Here is a 20,639-nt window from a genome sequence, read left to right as displayed (position 1 = left end):
GACGTCTCAGTAAAGGGTTAACAACATATAGGTAAGGTTAAGCCGGACAAGAATGCCCCGAGCCTTATCCATTCCACAGAGGATTGAATACCTTATCTACCTGACTAGGTCTAGGCAGGAAATTGATAGGATTCTATTCTCATAAGGTAATCAAGATATCCTGTCACTAGGGTTAATGTGTACAAGGCATACATGACACGGGAAGAATATGTATTTAGGAGAATGATCAATATCCTGCCTGATAAAGTATAAAAACCTGTAACAAACTGCCCTTCGGGGTTCAGATTCTGCTTGAGCTATAGTTGCTGAATCTTGCGCAATAAACCTTTCCCTTCAACAAAGAGCTGGTCTGATCTCATTTCTGCAACATGAACAATCCTAATAGAAGCACACATTCTTATACTTTGTCAAAAAGCAGCACAACATGGAAATACGTAACCCATTTCTGATTGGTTACCTTGAGGAAAGAAGCCTTATAAGCAGATACTGTTTTGCTTCCCCCTTTGTCTGGGCTGCAGGTATGGAGCTCTAGTCTCATAATGGTTACATGGCTTTGTAAGAACTTTAACTGAACTCTGGGGTTTTGTGAGAACTTTAACTGAACTCTGCAGCTAGGCTTCATACTTCCTTTTCTTTTGCGAGCTTCAAACTCCATCTTTTACTTTATAATAACAAGTTGAAAGGGGCCCCGAGTGGCTATCCAGCTTGACCCCGTATGTTCACTCTTAATGTCCAAATTTCACTTTACATCCTATTTTATCATAGAGTTATAATTGTGACCTTCAGTGGAAGAAGATATTGCTGGGTTCTCTTTTGGATGTGCAATAGTTGGGTAGGGGAGGAAGAGACAAACAGCACTTTGATCCTAAAGCAGTTCAAGTACCTGGCCAATACAGTTTTCAAGAGGGAGAAGCCGCAGTAATGGTGAAGGAAGAATAGGAAGCAGGAGGGCAAATTAGGAACTTTCAAAGCATTTTACTGTCCTGATTGTAGATTTTCTAGCAAAATTGGTTCAAGAGGTAATTGTATTCTGCTGACCGAGGAAGGAGGAGAAATTTAAGATTTCTTTTTATAAAATAGATTTATTTTAATGAAACAACATATAAATACAACATTTAGAAATGGTGTTTTGACAGAGGTTCAAAGTTTGTGCCTGTCAATTTGCTTAATTCATGCAGAATTTGTGTTTCCTTTTCATACATCTGAAAAAGAGCAAGGGCATAATGAATGCATACATTTCCTTTCAAATAATACAACAATGTGTGATCTTACAAAGTTGATTTGAATTTTGAATTTAAACTTGTAGTGAACATCTTACATTTGAAAGCTTTTGAACAATAAAAAACCTGAAAAATTAGAATTGTATCAAATCAGTTACAATACTTACTTGTTGCCAGTCTGTTTCTGTATTGTGTTTATAACCAAGTAAGTGGCACATGCCATGAGCAACTGTCACCTGTTTAAGGGAAAAAGCTTTTAAATGATTTATATATTTGTAATTGATTGGCTAAGTAGAATGTTAGAGAAATTCCACATCACAATAATTTAAAATCATAATAGAAATAGTCATCATTTATAGACTACAGTGAAAACTTCAGTATGATTTCTCCCTTGTTAGTGGAAAGGAGTTAGAATTATAGAGGGAACAAATGTATTCAATGTATGCCAGTCAATTTAAACAGCATTTTGTATTGCTAGCATTTCTACTAAAGGGGTTGGGAAACTTTTTTTTATAAAGGGTGAGACCCCATCCCTCCTCTGACTCAGTGGGACAGCTGGCAGACTAAGGAACATGGTAAACATTGGACATGCCCTCTACCAACAGGTAGGCTGCTGAGAACTCAGCTTGTCATCTTATTCCCATATTTTATTTTTAATTTTTTATTCTCCCTTTATTATTAATCTTTTTTACATAAATAACTCAAGATGGCCAACATATCTAATACTCCTCCCTTCACTTATTTTTCCCACAACAACTCTGTGAAGTAGGTTGGGGTGAGAGAGAAGGGTCACCCAGACTCTTTTTATGCCTCAGGTGGGACTGGAACATAATGTCTCTCTGTTTCTAGCCTGCTGCCTTAACCAGTAGACCCTCACTGCACGTCATTTTTAAACAATGTTAGATTTCATCAAGATTAAACAGGTAGGGAAAGCATGACTTTTGGAACACTACTGGGTCATGTAACCAGCTGTGAGGGGATCTTAGAACTGAGGAGCTGGCAACATTCCTGGAGCTAGCAAGATCAACTGACAAGCACAAAGAGCGGTAACCATAAGCTTTCACCAATGAGTTATTCATATTTTGAGTTGGCATAATGATTTAAATAGCTTAACTATGAAAGGGAAAAAAAACTAGTGACTTGTTTAAGAAAAAAAAATCTTGCAATAAAACACATGCTAGTAAAGATGAGAAAGCTAAAAATAAACTGAGAGTAAGCATGTCATGGGCTAACTTGAAGAATACTGTAAAAAAGGGCTACCAGAATTGTGCTGTCAAAATATGGACAACTACTTGATGGCCACAAAAGGACATAAATAACTTGTTTCTGCCATCTAGTGATCATTTGGATTTATGTAGTACATGTATGTTATTCTAGATGTGAAGCAGTAAAATTTCTGTCAGTGGGATTGAAACATTAATATCATATTTTCTGATACCAAAAAGTTTTTAATAAATAACTGGAGAAATAACAATAAAAATATTTTCATTTTTATAAATCATTTCATTAAACATTTCAGAACCTTATTCAAATAAATACTTGTATAAATGTACACTTACTGTAAGAATGCTGTTATAATCATCGTGGTTCTGTCTACATTGTTGATAGATATATTCTACACCTAGAAAAATGTCTCCCAAATTGTCATTTTGAAAACAGGGCTGGGGTAATTCTCCACCTTTTAGATTCTGTGATATGCCCAAAGAAAATTCAGTTATATACATGTTCTCAATTTGGTAAAACAAGTGCCATGCTGAAAATAAAATAGGGGTATTAAGAACAGACTATACAATATTTTTAAACACTTTATGGTAATAAAAGATATAGCATTACTATATTTGAATCCGGGAGATATGAATTTAATTTGTTCTCCTTCTCCCACATTCTCTCCATGTTCTAACTTCTACTTGTTTGCTTCTTATTCACTAAGTATAAACTTATGCATTATGATTTATAGGCTATGGCTTCCTTATTGGAACAAATTTCCATATCACACTAAGCCAAAGCAAACTATATTATGACAATATTAGGTATATATCAAAATTGCTTAGGAGTAATAATATATGTAAGCTCAATGGTATACTCTCAAAGGGATAATTCACAATTTTCAATGGGATTTATTTCCATCTACACTTGCTTAGAACAAGAATTCTAGGAGTAAATAGCAGAGAATATGAAGATCATTTGTACTTCTATCCCCCTACAGAAACTTACAAACAAAACATTTATTCATTTATTAAATTTATATTTAGCCCATCTTGCCTAGTGCGGACTCTCCACAGTAAAACAGGATAAAACATCAAAATATTAAGATAATACATGTTATCACTAAAATTTACATTTACTTTCTTCTCATACATATTAATTACAATAGTTATAAAATAGATCTTGAAAAACAAGTAATAATCTTTTAGGTATCCGTTTATTCACATATTCTGCAATATCCACTATCATGGATATTGATACATTTTTGGGGTACACATATAATAAGCTGTGCTGTTTTTTAGGGGCTTCATCTTTGATGTGCCACTGTAATTGTCCTTTCCTCTATTATGAAGATTTCTGGGTAGGGCCTGAATCATTCCTAATTTGCCAGACTTTTCTGTTGTCATCATATATTAACATGATACTGTTCTATGTATTAATACCTGATTTCTGCTAAAATTACTGCCAAGCTCTAAAGGAATAAATGAGCACACACATACCTCATGAAAAGGAAAAGATAGCACATCAGTAGGGATATTCTTCTGTCTGTAAGTTCTGTTGATTTGCTGTATGTACATATTACTAACACAAATTACACCAAGGTCAAACTTTTGCACACCCAAAATATAACGGAGTTGTTCTATATTCTTGCGAAGTGGGACTCTCCTGATTGGAATAGCTCTCTGCAAATTACGTATGATCAGGCTCATCTCATAAAAATGGAAGAACGTTACACAGTCCTGCAAAGTAGACTATGATTAGACACCAATTACTAGCAGGTGGAACCTAAAATGAGAAGTACTGCAGTATTTTGGATAACAAAAGAATTGTAGCATATTTATCTCCAGTTGCCAGGTTTCCCAAGATAAAAAGGCACTCCCTAAAGACTTTTTGCAAAGTAAGAGAATGGAAGATGAAACCTGGATGATTAAAAAAAAAAGACCCAACTGACTCTAAGGTGAAGCCTGATATATTAATAACAAAAGCACTAATCAAACTAAACAATTCAATTGTGAGGTTACTGCTTCTTCACTAGTTGTGCCCAGCGAGTCCTTTTCAGATCTGTTTTCAATTGAAGATAGCATATGAAATGACAAAGTTAAGATCAAGGCATAAAAAAGTATTACAGTGGAATGGTGATGCTTCTATTTGCCCCAGCTTTTGTGAGTCTATAGGCAAGAAAAGAATTAACACCCAAGAGCTATGACTGCTGTGTCTGAGCCCTGCTTTTCCACCAAAAAAGCAGAGATGAAAACAATACAGGAGTTCCCACCCACCCCTTTTTGAAATGTTACTTAATCTTGAGAAACATTTCCCTCTACTAACTTCTATGAACACACTATTGTAAGTTTTGAGGGGACGATATAATTGAGAAAGTATTGGGGAATGCTCTAACCCAGGCTTTCTCAATCTTGGCAGCTTTAAGATAGGTGGTCGCTGTGTGTAATTCTGGGCGCTGAAGTCCACCTATCTTAAAATTGTCAAGGGTGTGAAACCTGCTTTAATCCAGAGCAAAACATTCAAACTAGAAGTGAGGCTTTCTCGTGAAATATACCTTTGCCCCAAAACTCGTCCGTGTTAATCACTTCCCTAATCACTCTGTATTAAAAACTATCTCCAAGCCCTTCCTCACGCACACATTTTATAAATATATATAAAAAAGAGAGACGAAGCTCCCTTAAAAGAAACCGTTAAAATTTTAAACTGTTTGGTTCGTTTTCGATGAGAGGCGTAAAACGGAGTCCTACGCTATCGGCAGAAGCTCGGTAATCCTATTCTTGAGGGAAGTCCTTCAAGAGCATGCGACGCTCTGTCCGCTGCGTTGCGTCACTTCCGTACTGCGCGGGAGACGCCGGGGAGATGTGCGGAGTCCCTTCTTCCGTAGGTGGAGCTGATCCTCTTCGGGGTCAATGGCGGTTTGTTTATGCGACAGTGAGAGAAAGGAATTCGGGACTCACGGCTTCGTTTTGTAGGAAAAGCATCCTCTGTACATCTTCAGAGGTATCTTCTCCCTCCCTCCCTCCCTCTCCCCCTCCCTCCTCCCTTCCTTCCTTTTTCCTCATAGTTGGGTCCGGGTAGCGCAGATAGAAACTAGGGGGCCAAAGTTAAAACTTACGTACCTCGGAGTTTTACGGGCTGATCAGGGGAAGTAATGGTGTTCCACTTGCTTTGTGCTCACGGTGAGTGTTGCTGGGACGGCAGAAGGCAGGCAGAAAGATCAAGAGAGGGGAGCACTTCCACGGTTGGGATAATTGTAGAAATTCTCCCTTCTACTTATTTATGAGTGCTAACATCCAAGGTTATCCAGTGGAGCTGGTGGAAGATTCAGAACAGATTAAAAGAAGTTCAGCTTTATGCAGTATCAAGTGTATAGAGTTTAAATTGCTGTTTCAGGTGTTGGGTTCTCATCCATAAAATCCTACTCCAGTGGCTCAGGGCTGCAGTAACAATGGGATCACCATTCTCCTCTGCCCATCCTACAGATCTGGCAGGTTGAGCAAACTCCAGTCCCATCACTTAAGCCAGTGGCTCACAACTTCGACTGGGTGGGGAATTTGGGGAGCTAGGGTTAGGTTGTTGTATGTAATGGTTTGTGATGGTAAGTATGGAGAAGAACCAGAGCCAGGGGAATTGTTGGATTCCCCTGTATTCTTCTGGGTGTGATTCTTGTCTGGACTACCTCGCAAGGCTGATAGCTGTAAAACATTGGCATAAACAATGGAGTTTTGTGAGCTCCTGGGTGCCTCTCTTCTCTAGCATCATTTTCGGGTTACCATTTTGCCAGAGGTCTGTCCAGCACTATCCCTGCTCTGCTTTAGAAAGGAATAGAACATGTGGCTGTTCAGAAATCCCATGGCCCAAGATAGTGTCGTGAACTTAATTAGGGATGATTGATTAGGGATGCCAGAAATGACTTTATGTACGGTATCTCCCCATGGTTTAGTGAGTTTTTAAATGTAAGTTCTGATATGATGGTGATATATAAGTCAAATACCGTGTTTCCATCTTTTCCATTTCCTTTCTCCTTTCCTTTCTCTTTTCCTTTTTTCCATTTCCTTTCCTTTCTCTTTTCCTTTCCTTTCTCCTTTCCTTTCTCTTTTCCTTTCCTTTCTCTTTTCCTTTCCTCATTTCCTTTTCCCTTTTTTTCTTTTCCCTTCCCCTTCCCCTCCCTTCTTCATCCTTTCCTTTCTTCTTTCCCATTTCCTTTCCTTTTTCCTTTCCTTTCTCTTTTCCTTTCCTTTCTTCTTTCCTTTTTCCTTTCCTTCTTTTCCATGTCCTTTCCTTTTTCCATTCCTTTCCTTCTTTCCCATTTCCTTTCCTTTCCTTCCCCCTCCCTTCCCTTCCATCCTTCCTGGAGGTCTGAGGGAGAGGGAGGGGACCCTTTTCCTTGCCCCCCTCCCCAACATCTGCTCTGATGGCAATTATGGCTGGAAAAAAAATTCAGTTGCTCAGGCATGAAAATGTGCCGCTCAAACACTATACTTTTCCGCATACACTGAAAAAAAATTAGAAGGAACATTGCTCCCAAAGAGCCGGGCACAGCCTCATGGGTGAATGTCTGTGTTGCGCTGCCGCAGCAGCACAACATAACAGCCATGAAGCAATCACGCTCACAAGCAGCCACCCGGCAAACCCCCTTTCCAGCCGGGCACATTGACCTAGGGGTATTGCCAAACTGCGTGAGCACCTGTTCGCCACTGCCCAGCTCCCGTGGCTTGGTGCCTTCAAAATGCCAATGAATGGCGCTCTGCATGGCTGGAGTGGAGGGTTGCGCGAGCGGCTGTTCCGCTGTCGCTCACGCGCGTCCCAGCCTCATGATGCCCTGGCCCAGTTCTCCCTGCAGAGAGAGTCTTCCGGCAATAGGCATACGCTCTATGGTTGTACGCTCTGCCGACAGTCAGCCCACAACCATAGAGCATACGCCCAGAGTGGCCACTGCCGGAAGACTCAATTTGGAAGCTGCCGAAAAAGCCATGCTGGGATGGTGGCGGCGGCAGCGGAAGTGCCCTGGCTCTGCAGGGAGAGTTGGGCCATGGCATCATGAGATTGGGAGACGCGCAAGCGGGAGCGGAACAGCTGCTCGCACAACCCCCTTCTCCAGCCCTGCAGAGGTCCATTCACTGGCATTTCGAAGGTGCCAAGTCGCGGGAGCTGGGTGATGGTTAACCGGCACTCACACGGCTTGGCTATACCCCTAGGTCAGTGAATGGCGCTCTGCATGGCTAGAAAGGGGGTTTGCGGGGTGGCTGCTGTGCCCGACTCTTTGGGAGCCTGCTCATAAGAGAGCAGCCGCCCGGCAACCCCCCTCTTCAGCTGGGCGCAGCGCCGCTCACCAACCTAGCGGTATCCTGAAGGCATCAAGCAACGTGATCACTTTGCCCCCCTGGTTCTCGCCGCTTGGCACCTATGGGATACCGCTAGGTTGGTGAGCGGTGCTATGCCCGGTCGTACGTGGAGGGTTGTCCAGGGGGCTTATTTGTGGGGGAGTGCTTATATTTTTGTCCACCAGAAAAATGTGGCATGGCCTTATTATCAAAACATCATATTTTCGGGGAAATACGGTAAATAAACTGCTTATTTTTCCCATAAGTGATAACTATCTGAAATTGAATGATTTTTAAACTCCATTGAAAATTAACGTTGATAATGGTTATTATCATCAGTATCACAGGCAACCTGTCTTTTAATGTCAGATGATGGAAAACACAAACAGAAGGGTACTTCTGCCCTTGTGATCTGCCTGTTAGCTACCATAGACATATGACTATTGTGGAAACAGTACTGGAACAGATAGATCTTCCATCAATTCCAACACTATACTTCTACCATGCTTTCATTCTTAAACTATTTTTTAAAATCCTAACTGTTTCCTGAAAAATATGGTGTTCACTTTTATGGAAGAGAGGGGTTAATTTAAGGAGATGTTATAGAATAGTTACATTTGTCTCAGCTGTATTATTCAAGGTGGCAGTATGATTAAACAGATGTTCCCATGATTGTATGTTCAGCAATTAAATAGTTTATTGTAAATTTTGAGTTAATGGACCATATTTTAACAATAGACAAAACCTATATATGCCATATGCTTCTGAGCATGTATAAAATCTCATTCTCATTTTATGTTTGTAAAATGCATAAAAATGCATGCTTATTTCCTTCCCAATCTACACATGGATAAAACACAAAATATGCATGGGTAAAATTTCATTTGAATTTGATAATTTATTTAATGGATGGCTCTTTCTCCCATACCCATTAAATTGTGGATTGACATATATAAACTCTGTGTTACTTATATAGTATAGAAAATAAGCATGTGTACAAGGAACTGAAATACATGTCAATTATGTGAGATTTCATTTTAATTTGAAGCAGCTTAGTTTATATGCACATTTACTATCTTTTTAAAATAGAAGTCTAACATATATCCTTTTTGGGTCAATGTCCCATTTAGTCCATCTGATTCAATTTTCATGTTAGGTAACAATAACAAATAGTATACAAATAGTATTTTGTCATTTCTCAAGACGTCATTTCAGAAGAGGATGGAAGCCAAAGGACTAACTTAAATAGATTTAATTATCATTGTGGGAGTTAACTAACCCAGTCCTAGTATTTGCATATGTACTGAAGATGTATTTTCTATGAGAATAAAACCATATATATTTGTGTAGATTTGATTAGTACTTTTCTTTCTTTATAATTAGATTTTTAAACCATTATTTTAACGGACTATTATTTGGGCCTGTATCCAGAATAATAAGAGTTGTCATTCCACAAATGATTTATGGCAAGATACTTGTATTTAAAATCACAGTTTAGTTTCAAATTAAGTTTAATGGTGAGAGAACTGATAGTGATGTCTTCAGTGTTTCCTAGTGAGTTGTATAGTTTGTGAAAGGCTTTATAAGTCAAGATTCATTTCAATGAATCTATGCAACGGCTATGTTGCATTTGCATCTTAGATGCATTTGATATACATTCTAGATAGCATAATTCAGTTCTTGTTGGCGAATAACATTGCAAACCAAGGCAAGAGTTGCTTTGGATTACAGTAAGAGAGAAATGGAATAAATAAATTAAAATACAGTACTGTGTTTCTTTTTTTTAAAAGACTCAGCTTGAAAGGATTGTGTTTGTTTATTAATTTTATGACTTAAATTATATATTGCAGGACTAAAAGATGAAAACCAAAGGAACCTAGACAAAAGCTATTTTATATATTAACATCACCAAAAATGAATCCAAACACTCCTTTTAGTGTACAGCCTTCAGGAGGTTTTCAAGCATCCCCTGGTATGTCAACTGGAATGTTCCCAAGTCAGCCACCGTTCCAGTTCAATCAGAGCTCTCTCTTTGGATTGAATAGTGGAGGAGTAAAGAATCCAGGATTTACTGACTTTGCTATTAATTCAGGACTGCATAATTCTTCAGGGCAGGGCTTGGGATTTGGGCAACTTCCAGGGTTTACACAGTCTTATTCTCTTGGACAAACAACAACATTTGTGACTTCTGCACCAATGACTTCTCCTGTTCCTAGCAAATCTGGATTTAGTTTCAGACCACCCACAAATCTTGGCAATTCTCAGAGTACTTCTGCTTTTGGAACTGTGCTTGGAGAAGCTTCTTCAGGTGGTGGTTTTGTGAGATCAGATTTCAGTTTCAAAAGTCCTGAAAATGCAGTGTTCAAACCTATCTTTGGGACTAATTCAGAACAAGAGAAAATACCAACTTCCGCTGTTTCTTCTTCTTTTACATTTTCTTTTCCCAGTGGCACAGGACCTGGAAAATTAAACCCTTTTGTCATTTCTCAAGAAAGCAGCAATTCAAGTAATACTGGCTTCAATTTCTCCAAACCAGTCAGTAGTAGCAGTACTTCAGCAGTTTCTTTTACTACTTCTTTACCAAGTAAGACTCTAGCAGATGATAAAAAGAGACCTATGGCTCTATTTACAAGTCCTGGTAGTAGTTTTTCTTCTTTTTCAAACTCATCTTTGCCTTTGAGAGATACTTTCCAAATTAACAAAACTAACAAGATGGAACATGAAGATTTGTTCATCCCAAGTGAACCACTTCCCACTCTTGGGAAAGGAATGAAAAGGAAAGAAGAACAAGAGCATTCCCCAAGGCATCATGATTATGACACTGATGAACTAGAACCTTCATCGAGGAATGATCATACTTCTAATAAGCGTCCTGTTAAATTGAATCGTCCACTTGCACAAGGTTTATTTGGTAGAGTATTACAAGATGTTCTGAAAAGCAAGAAAAAGGAATCCAAAATTGAGCGTGTTCCCATTGAATCTGGAGAAACAGTAGCAACAAGTATGGCAGGGGGAAGTCAGTCTGGCTTTGCAATGGCTAAACCAATATCGACACTAAGAAAAGAAGAAAGGGGAAAATTGAAACATGGTAGGTAGCAGAGCTTAACAAGAATTTATCAAATGAAAATGGAAATGGTTGCAATTAATTACATTGTAAGTAGTGGTATGCTTACAAGTAGAACATTTTGTATTTTACTTGATATATGATTTTGAAATATACATGCTTATTTTTAATCACTATTCAATTACTTCCAGATTCTTCTGCCTCAAACCCTTTGCGTCGAAATCGGAGCACTGGGAGCATAGAAAGCCTTGGATGCTCACCAAGTGAACTGACAGCCATCCAGTGTAAAAATATTCCTGATCATCTAAATGACAGAAATGTTCTTCACAAACACTTCGAGAAGTTTATTAAAATCCAACAAATCCGTACCAACCGTAACAAAAAGTCAGCCATTGTACGCTGTCTTGATCATGTGAGTTTTAAAATATCAGAAGATTAATAGCTGTAGAAGATATGTATTAGATTAACTACTGGGAAATTTACTCCATATGCTTCTAAAGTTGGCTACTATGATATTTTGCAATTTAATGTTGGCTACACTATTTAAGTTTCAATTAAGCACAAATTTCATTAAAACTATTGGGATATCAGTGGCCATTCTGAGCTGCAGTTTATAATGCATGTATTATGGAAATGTTGACTACAAAATAATTATTTTGCTTAGCCTTCTAAAAACATGTTTTTGAAATAGTTAATTCCGTGACATAAAACTTTTTAATCAATGATACCAGGTCTACATGTTGACATTTTCTTAATAGTAGAATTTGTATTCTTTTAAATGGAAAATGCCTGGAAAAAGTAAATTATTGTAGAAAATTGAGACAGAAAAACCATATATCAAATAGACATTTGTATATCAAACATTTGCCCTCTTGAGGGACCAATTTTCTTATCTAGTGAATGAGAGAGGGTGGATTTGATCCAAGATTTAGGCTGTACATGTGCTACCATATTTTTCACAGTATAAGATGCACCTTTTTCCCTCAAAAAAGAGGCCGAAAATCTGGGTGCGTCTTATACACTGAATACAGCATTTTTTGCCTCCTGAAACCCCACCCTCTTCACCAAAATGCCCATGCATAGTCTTTAGGAGCCTTGCAGAGTTCTCCTGGGGGCTGGGGAGGGCAGAAACGAGTGAAAAATGGGTCATTTTTTTGCTCAATTTTGCCCCACCCAGACCCCAGGAGCACTCTAGAAGCCTGCTAAAGACGATCTATGCCCTTTTTTTGACAAAGAATGTACCCATTTTTGCAAAAAAGGGGGTGCTTTTTGCTCGTCCCCCCTGGAGCACTCTACAAGCCTCCTAAGGGCTGTTCCTAACTTTTTTGGGGGGGAAAAAAACCGGGCCCGTTTTCATGAAAAACGGGCCATTTTTGGGAAGTCTACTGAGTACAAAAACTTTTTTTTTTAAAAATTGCCTCTTCAAAACCTTGGTGCATCTTATACTCTGATGCGTCTTATGCTGAAAAAAAACAGTAATTAGATGCTATAATAATTGTTACTACAGATACAACTTTTTTCATTGTACTCCAGACATTCATTAACTTAATAAATATGGGACTGATAGGCAGATGTAATTTTCAACACTATGTGAATTCTGCGGGAGAATGAAGAGACATTTCTAAAGAAGACTTTTCCCAATGGCTTCTGATGGCAGAAGATATACTAAATTTTCTAGTAAAGGGTTTCCCCTCTCAATTCTTACACTTTGACAAACAAATCTCAGTGGGTCTTTTCTAAAATATTGTAATTATTTGCCATTATTGCACTTGTTTGTATCTAGTGTGCAGTTTGTCTGTGTGTGTTTGTATAGGGGAGAAGAGTGCAAGAGCATCTTATAATAAAGCAAAATGTTCCAGGATTTGGTTATCTTTCACATTTCACTGAATGAGAAACTTGATGCACAATTTGTTTATTTTTTTGCTTTGTCATTTTTCTCAGATCAGATTTCACTTAAAATTCAAGAAAATCATCTTTGGGGTTTTTTTTAGATTCTTGTAAGAGATTGCCAGGATTAGAAAATGTTCTACTGCAAGAAAGGGACTCCTGTATTGGGTTTATTCCACATTATATATTCAGCCTCCAAATTCGGGGAAGGAAAGTTCATACCGTATAACGTCAGTTGAGAGTTATTCTTGGTTGCAATTTTTCACTACTTTACTTTTTGATATCCCTATTCTAATAATTTGAATTATTTTGTGCCTGAATATGTATATGCAACATCTCAAGTTGTAACTGCATCTTATTAGAGAAGATGGATATTTCATGTAAATCCTGTCTCTAGTGTTATATTGGGAGTGTTTGCTTTCACAAGAAATATGTTGTTTCACATAAAGTGAATAATTGTTAAAAATCTTCCTTATCTTATAAACAGATGATGTTATTAAATAATGTTATATAACATTTTGTATTCTACACTGTTTCTAACTAACCTTTTCCTACTCTAGGCATCTGCTGTTTTGGCTAGAAAGAAAGCAAAAGACTTACACAAAGATATAGTGACAAATTGGCATAAAAAGAAACCAAGTAAGCTACTTTGTTTTAAAGATCAGATATTAAAATATTGTAAATATTTTTGTTTTATAGTGTTTCATAATGTTGCATTTCATGGTTTTGTATGCTATAAGTTGTTTGTTGACCAGCTGAATGTAGTTCGGTGCTTTGTAGTTTACTAAAAAAAAATTCAAGGACATCCTTAAATACTTTACAGGCAATTTTCTTTGACAACCCCCACCCCACTAACAAATCTTCAAACCACTTTGTTACAGTTAATATATTTAATCTGTGGACCAATAGAATGCCTTTCTTAATTTTGGCATCAGTTATTCTTGAAACATGTCTCAAATAACAAAAACCTTCACTGTTCTTGTTTATTGCTTTCACAAAATTTTCCATCAGTCAGTGTTTTACGTGAAGTTGAGGCAAAAATATATTTGTTGGGTCAACAAGGGGGTTCATATGTGACATTTTTCTATCCTGGAACCAAATTCTTTTTGAGTGGCCATTTCTTTTTAATGTAATGTGATTCTCTTGCAACACTGTACCATTTGCATATGTAACAATAGTATTTGGTATATCCAAACTGCTTTCCAAACAGTAGAGCCACTACTTTTGGATCTCCACAGATATTCCAGTTGTACTTGGTATGCTGAATGCGCTTCAACAATTCCATGTTTTTGTATGTTTCTTTCATATATGAGCATAACTCACAGGTAATGAAGGGTATACATTACTATTGTATAAAAACAGAAGATTTCTATGGTATGTGATAGGTTAAATTGCAGGTTATTTTCATGACTAGCAGACAAAAATCTATACAATACACCCAAAAGTGTGCAGGAAGCAACATTTTCATTGTCCAATGAATCCACTGAAATGTGTCTGTACAAAAGAGAAAAAAAGGGAACATACCATCTTTTTTCATCTTCATATGTCTGCTTTTATATATTTATTTCTGTCATTATGGGGTAGATTCTGTGAGATGTTTAAACATTATATTGAATTGTACATTTATTTATGGTAATGTTAAGTAATAACATATGTTAATTTTTTGTGTTCTCAATGTGGAAAGGTCCTAATAAGAAAGACTATTCACCTAAAGAGGAGAAGCTAGATGAAGGTGATGGGAGGCAAAGCAATGAACAACTGAGTCATGAGTCTTCTATAGTTTCTAAATCCTTAATCCGCCCCACTGGAAGTGGGAATCTGTCAAACAAGAGGTATGCATTTCACAATAGTCTTTGTGAAATAAAATTACTAGACACTTTATAGATTTTGTAAATTATGTTGTAACTTAACATTTGGAAGGGTAGTTCTGTATGTCTTATATCATATTGTCATATTCATTTTGATCTTGCTGTAGGCTTGGTAGGGTTGAATAGAACTGCTACTGAGAAGGATTGTTTTATGATAAGATATTTGTGGTCAATTGAAAAAACTAGGAAGGCTAATGCCAAGCTAATTGTGAAAAAAACCAATTTTTGTTTCAGTTACATTACAATATATTCTCAAAAACTTGGAGAATTATATTTAAGGAAATGTTTACAATTACAACTTCTAAGGCAGTTGCCATTACAATTATTCAGTCAAATATACAGAGAAGATATTTCTTACTCTTTAATGATTTGCTGTTCTAGTGATGAAGAAAATATAAATTGGTTAATCACTTCTAAAAAAAAGATATATAATTAATTTGAAAACAAAAACTTGTGGTATGCTAGGTAAGTGTCAGGCATGCCTCCTTCAATATCCAAGAAAGAAAAACCTCAACTCCATGTTAATAGAGATAAAATACATTTACTAGATATGAAGTAAAAGCAGCTAAAAGGAAAGCAAGATCTGAGCCAGAAAGGCGGGAACATATACATATCAAACGTTTACCCAGCACCCTCCCCCCAATTCCCCAACCCAGTGTCTAATCTGCAACTCCCTAAGGTGTCATGTGGGGTGCATCTTCAAATAGCCTCATCAAGTTGGTATGTGAGACGGTTGGCCTTGACCAAGTCCAAACATCAGCCACCAGTATGTGCAGAAGTGAGAACAAGACTTCTCCAGTACAATATAATTCCCATCCCCAATACCATGCCCCCCCCATTCCTATGGCAGTCGATAGTAAACAAGCGTAGTAGAGCAGCCGTAAGCAAGTAACCAAAACAGAGGCTGATAGTAAGATTGTCATCCTATTTCACTAAGCATATTTTCCAGTTTGAGAATCTCCATATTATTTGGATAGTATATTTTTGTGAACTGTCCCTCATAAATGAATTGGGGATTCCTACCACACTAGCTTCTATCATTATGTATTAAGAGGTTATAGCAGTAATTTCCTGTTAGTTGGTACCCAGTACACTCTCAGTTAAACTCTACATCTAGATCAAAGCAAGCACATACCATATTTTTCGGAGTATAAGATGCACCGGAGTATAAGACGCACCAAGGTTTGTTTGTTTATTTATTTAATTTGTATGCCGCCCCACTCCCGAGGGACTCGGGGCGTCTAACAACCAAAAGGGGAGGAAGGGGATACAAATAGGAGAAAAGACAGACAGAGTAAAAACAACAACAGTCATAACATTTCAAGTGTGGCTGGAAATTTCAGGTTTTGAAGAGGCAAATTAAAAACAAAAGTAGGTAGTTAGATAGAGGGATAGAGAGGGAAAGAAAGAGAGAGAAATACAGTAGGTAGGTAGGGAGAGAGAGAGTAGTTAGGTAGGTAGGTAGATGAGAGAGAGAGAAATAGAGATAGAGAGAGAGCGTGGGTAGGTAGGTAGGTAGGTAGAGGAATAGAGAGAGAGAAATAGAAAGAGATAAAGAGAGAAATACAGTAGATAGGTAGGGAGAAAGAGAGAGAGTAGGCAGGTTGGTAAGTAGAGGGCTAGATAGAGAGAAATAGAGAGAGAGAAATACAGTAGATAGGTAGGGAGAGAGAGGGTAGGTAGGTAGAGGGATAGAGAGAGAAATAGAGATAGAAATACAGTGGATAGGTAGGTGTTTCTGCTGACACAGCATTTGATCCACGTAATTCTCATCAATCAAAGAGCTTTCCAAAAGGAAAAAAAAGTTTTTGCCCTCTACAAACCTCCCAAAAACGGTCTGTTTTTCATAAAAACGCCCCCCCTTTTTTTTCAAAAAAAGGCATGAATAGCCTTGGGGGGGGCTTGCAGAGTGCTCCTAGCGGGGTGGGAAGCTCAAAAACGAGCAAAAAATTTGCATGCATAGCCTTATGGAGGCTTATAGAGTGCTGTGGGGTTGGGGGGCAAAAAACGCCCCTTTTTTTGCTCATTTCTGCCCTCCCCAGCCCCCAGGAGCTCTCTGAAAGTCTCCATAAGGGTATGCACGGCCATTTTGGTGAAGGGGCGGGGCTTTGGGAGGCAAAAAAATGCTGTATTCGGTGTATAAGATGCACCCAGATTTTCAGCCTCTTTTTTGAGGCAAAAAGGTTCGTCTTATACGACGAAAAATATGGTATATTTTTCAGTGAAATATAGTTGATGTTTGCTTATTCATATATTAAATACCAGCTAACTAATAATTAACTGGCAAAATGGGATAAAAGGCAAACAGAAGCAATGTAAGAAAGAAGCATAAACTATAGGCAAGAATGTACATTATATATTTCCAATAGAAGAGAATATATGTACCTCTCTGAGCTTGGTTAATTGCTTGGAGAAATTTCATTACCCAACCAAATATCTATATAATTCAAAATACACAATATAAAAGCTAAGAAGAGAACAAAAGAATGTATTTTCTCCAGCAACAACATCCATTAGCAACATCCAACACTCGCATGGCAAAATTACTGTATATAAATGAGTAAATCCCCCACTTAACTTGCATTGATGATATTACCTAATTGCGTAATGAAACATCTGGAAGCAAACAATATCAAGGATTTCACAATTCAGTTCTGTGCTATGGTACATATATTCTCTTTTATAGAAAATATATAGATAATGAATGTAAATTCTGGCCCATGTTTCTTTCTATAACTGTCAAAAGAACACAGGGCTTTCCAAAGTCACTGGAAATAATGCTATGGCTAATATTGCTGTAATTGTTTATTTGCTGATTATTATCTATTTGCTGGCTAAGCACTGTAATAAATAATTAGATTTGCTATGAGTAATTAGCATGGGCTGTTCCAAATGAAGTGGCCTTAATAGCACTAGAAGTGAGATGGACACTAGGTGAATCCCTTCACTATTCTGTATTATTAAAGAAGCATATGGTGGATGGGGATGATGTATTGAATCTGAAACCTGCTAGGTATTCTACATTAACTCTCATGATCTCACAAGCAGCATGCTAAATGCCAACTGGAAATTATGAAAGCTGAAATCCTATAGGTATTTTGGGGGAAATGGAAGATGGAAATTGACCAGTCATAGGCAACCTAATATTCTTCAATCATTTTGAATGGTAACTTCCACACTATTTTACAGATGAATTTGACATTATAGGTAGTCCTTGACTTACAATAGTTCACTTAGTGACCATTGAAAGTTACAAAGGCAGTGAAAAAAGTGACTTATGACCATTTTTCACATTTACAACTGTTGCGGTATCCCCATGGTCACATGATCAAAATGCAGATCCTTGGCACCTGACTCATGACGGTTGCAGTGTCCTGAGGTCACGTGATCACCTTTTGCAACCTTCTGATAAGGAAAGTCAATGGAGAAGCCAGATTCAGTTAACAATGTTACTATCTTAACAACTGTGATTCACAACTGTGACAAGTTCTTGTCACAACTGTGACAAGAAAAGTTATAAAATGGGGCAAAACTCACTTAACAAATGTCTCACTAAACAATAGAAAGTTGGGGGTCAATTCTGGTTGTAAGTTGAGGACTTATCTGTACATTCATTTTTAGACTTTTTAGTCCTGAGGAATGGTGATATCTTTTCATGAACAATATGTTTTTGTGAAGTAACTAGCATGATTTAGTTATATTATTCCAGACCGTGGTTAATTCACATCATTACAAGCAGACAGCCATATCCAAGGAATACAAAAGAAACAAAGCTATTCCTTCACCAGGTAATCCATATACTCTACATACATACACACATACACACAATCAGAGACTGTATTGTTGGCATAAAAAAGGTCATGTGTTCTTGGGCACTAGGTAAAGAAATATTACTTTCTTTATGTCTTGTTTCTTATAGTTCTCCGGCTAAGAAATCTGGCCTTAAAAAGTCTTTGCAATTTGAGCAATATGCCTTTGATTGTGGATCTGAAGGCCAGGGCTCAGAGAATGCAGAAGTGTCAGCCTCTTCCTTCAACAGTCTTATAGGAATGGTAGCAGAAACCTCTGAGGATAAGTACCGACTTTTAGACCAGAGAGATAAAATTATGCGTCAAGGTAAGAGTTGTTAAAGTGCTGTGATAATGATACTTGAAATATAAATTGGGTGAGAGGATTTGTGAAGTCATGAAGCCATATAATTATTGTAACACAGCAATGAGAATATTATTATTGATATACAATACTATAGTATTCAGGAATGTAGAATTGTAATACTTCCTGTATTTTCCCCATAGTATTTTATTTTATATTTATTTCTGTCAATTTCTAGTTAGACTTGTGGTAGTGTACAATAAACAAAAATCAGACCTGGTTAGCTTTATTTCAGTCTTTTTGTTGTTGTTGTTCAGTCATATGCAATTTCCAGGTATTACTTGGACACAAGTTCTGCAGTTTTTTGGGCGGGTTTTTCAAAAATGGTTTGCCTGCTTCCTAGGGCTGGAAGAAGGTGACTGCTCAAGATCACCCTGCTGATTATATGCCTAAGGGGGACTACAACTAATGGTTCTGTACTGCATGTTGTGAAATGCAAAAATTGACTCAGATAACAATAAACCAAAATAAATATAACAGTAATAGATAAATAATACAGAAATAATAACCTTTAAAGCTTCAAATCATATCTTAAGTTACTGTAGAAAAAAAAAACCAATTGTGTTGATGGCAGAGTTAAATAAATGATCTTTCAAACAGCTCTGTTTTTAAATCTGTTCTCCAACGTTGGTAGAGACAACAGTCATGCATGGGTTAACTCAATTAGTAACCAATAGTACTGAGTATACCAAAGTGATGTCATCGCCTCAGAGGATTGTCCTCCCGCTCAGTTGGATCTGAACTGGCTGTGCTAACTGTTTTCTCCTCAACTTTAATAGATATTTTAATTAATTTAATTGGATATTTTTCTAAATTTCATCCAAATTACATCCAAATTGGAAGGAATCAGGGGATAGCTCCTCAGAGCTAAGTCTCTCAATTAGCCCTGGGCTTTTTGGAGAGACTAATCAGGGTTCCTTCGAGGCTTCTGCCTCTTAAGCTTGCAGGCAATTCAGAGGCTCGCCTGCAAGCAGCACCTCTTAACAACGGCCGTTGGAGGCCCCTCTCTGCGCTGCTGCCTCTGCTAGTCTCCGGACCTCTCCCTTGCACTGCAGCCACTCCAAGCACTGCCAAGGCCGCCAAATATCCGCTAAGACTGCCAGCAGCTGAAAAAAGCTGCCAGCAGCCGCCGCCGGGAAATGCTACCGCTACACGCCACTGCCTCTCCTCAGCGCTCCTGCCTCATTGGACCACCGCTGCTGCTCCTCTCGGCCTCCGCAGCCTCGCCGTAGGGCCTTCAACACCCTCACTCGCTCTGTAGCCTCAGTGGCCATTTTGTTTTGGCGCAAAGATCTCCAGTGGCCATTTTGGGAGTGTTCAACGAATTGCGAGTACAAACCATGGCCTCTTCTCCTGCCCCTGAGCCATGAATGCCTCTGCCCACCACCAAGACCCCTTCTGCTGGGACCCGCAAACGCAAACCGTCCCCAGAAGCATCCCCCACAGAGCCCTCTCCCAAGACCCCCAGGTAGTCACAGAGAGGTATACCCAAGTCACAAGCAAAGGACAGTGCCACCCAGGCTCCTCCCAGCAAGGCCAAGGCCAAGACTAACCACACTGAATCCCATCTATATAGCAGCAATAGCAATAGCAGTAGACTTATATACCGCTTCATAGGCCTTTCAGGCCTCTCTAAGCGGTTTACAGAGAGTCAGCATATTGCCCCCAACAATCTGGGTCCTCATTTTACCCACCTCGGAAGGATGGAAGGCTGAGTCAACCCTGAGCCGGTGAGATTTGAACCGCTGACCTGCTGATCTAGCAGTAGCCTGCAGTGCTGCATTTAACCACTGCGCCACCTTGGCTCTTATCTATTTCAGGCCCAAAGGCCTTCTCAGCCCAGTCCTCCTCCTGAGTTATCCTCTGATTCGGAGGATGACCTCTCTCCTGCTGCATCCATCATTCAGCCTGAGGAGGC

At 38.4% G+C, this 20,639-nt stretch overlaps 2 protein-coding genes across 3 annotated transcripts in view; one reads left to right on the top strand and one right to left on the bottom strand.

Annotated features, from left to right (window-relative positions):
- Positions 1–1,062: 1,062 nt before the first annotated feature.
- On the bottom strand, positions 1,063–5,254 carry LOC148045597 (endoribonuclease YbeY-like). Of its 2 annotated transcripts, none has more exons than XM_087716678.1 (5): positions 5,174–5,254; positions 3,926–4,165; positions 2,780–2,908; positions 1,388–1,456; positions 1,063–1,202 (listed from the first exon to the last, which is right to left on the bottom strand). In XM_087716678.1, the coding sequence occupies exons 2-5, from the start codon at positions 4,133–4,135 to the stop codon at positions 1,116–1,118; spliced, it is 495 nt and encodes a 164-aa protein (XP_087572804.1). In that variant the 5' UTR covers positions 4,136–4,165; positions 5,174–5,254; the 3' UTR covers positions 1,063–1,115. The 2 variants fall into 2 exon arrangements, with proteins under 2 accessions (XP_087572804.1, XP_087572803.1); XM_087716677.1 differs by lacking the exon at positions 5,174–5,254 and adding an exon at positions 4,981–5,146.
- Positions 5,255–5,289: 35 nt separating this feature from the next.
- The window catches only part of LOC148045596 (germinal-center associated nuclear protein-like), a 77,340-nt gene continuing 61,990 nt past the window's right edge, over positions 5,290–20,639 (top strand). The window contains exons 1-6 of the mRNA XM_087716676.1: positions 5,290–5,426; positions 9,601–10,838; positions 11,006–11,226; positions 13,262–13,340; positions 14,386–14,533; positions 18,489–18,685. Of these exons, the coding sequence (XP_087572802.1) occupies positions 9,665–10,838; positions 11,006–11,226; positions 13,262–13,340; positions 14,386–14,533; positions 18,489–18,685 (1,819 nt within the window). The 5' untranslated portion in view covers positions 5,290–5,426; positions 9,601–9,664. The remainder of the gene's footprint in view (positions 5,427–9,600; positions 10,839–11,005; positions 11,227–13,261; positions 13,341–14,385; positions 14,534–18,488; positions 18,686–20,639) is intronic.

Source organism: Thamnophis sirtalis, unplaced genomic scaffold, assembly GCF_051295495.1.
Source record: "Thamnophis sirtalis isolate CommonGarterSnake01/CBP01778 unplaced genomic scaffold, rThaSir2_p1.2 scaffold_5, whole genome shotgun sequence".
NCBI lineage: Eukaryota > Metazoa > Chordata > Lepidosauria > Squamata > Natricidae > Thamnophis > Thamnophis sirtalis.
Note: the sequence above shows the minus strand (reverse complement) of the source record. Positions and strands in the feature narration are given on the sequence as shown.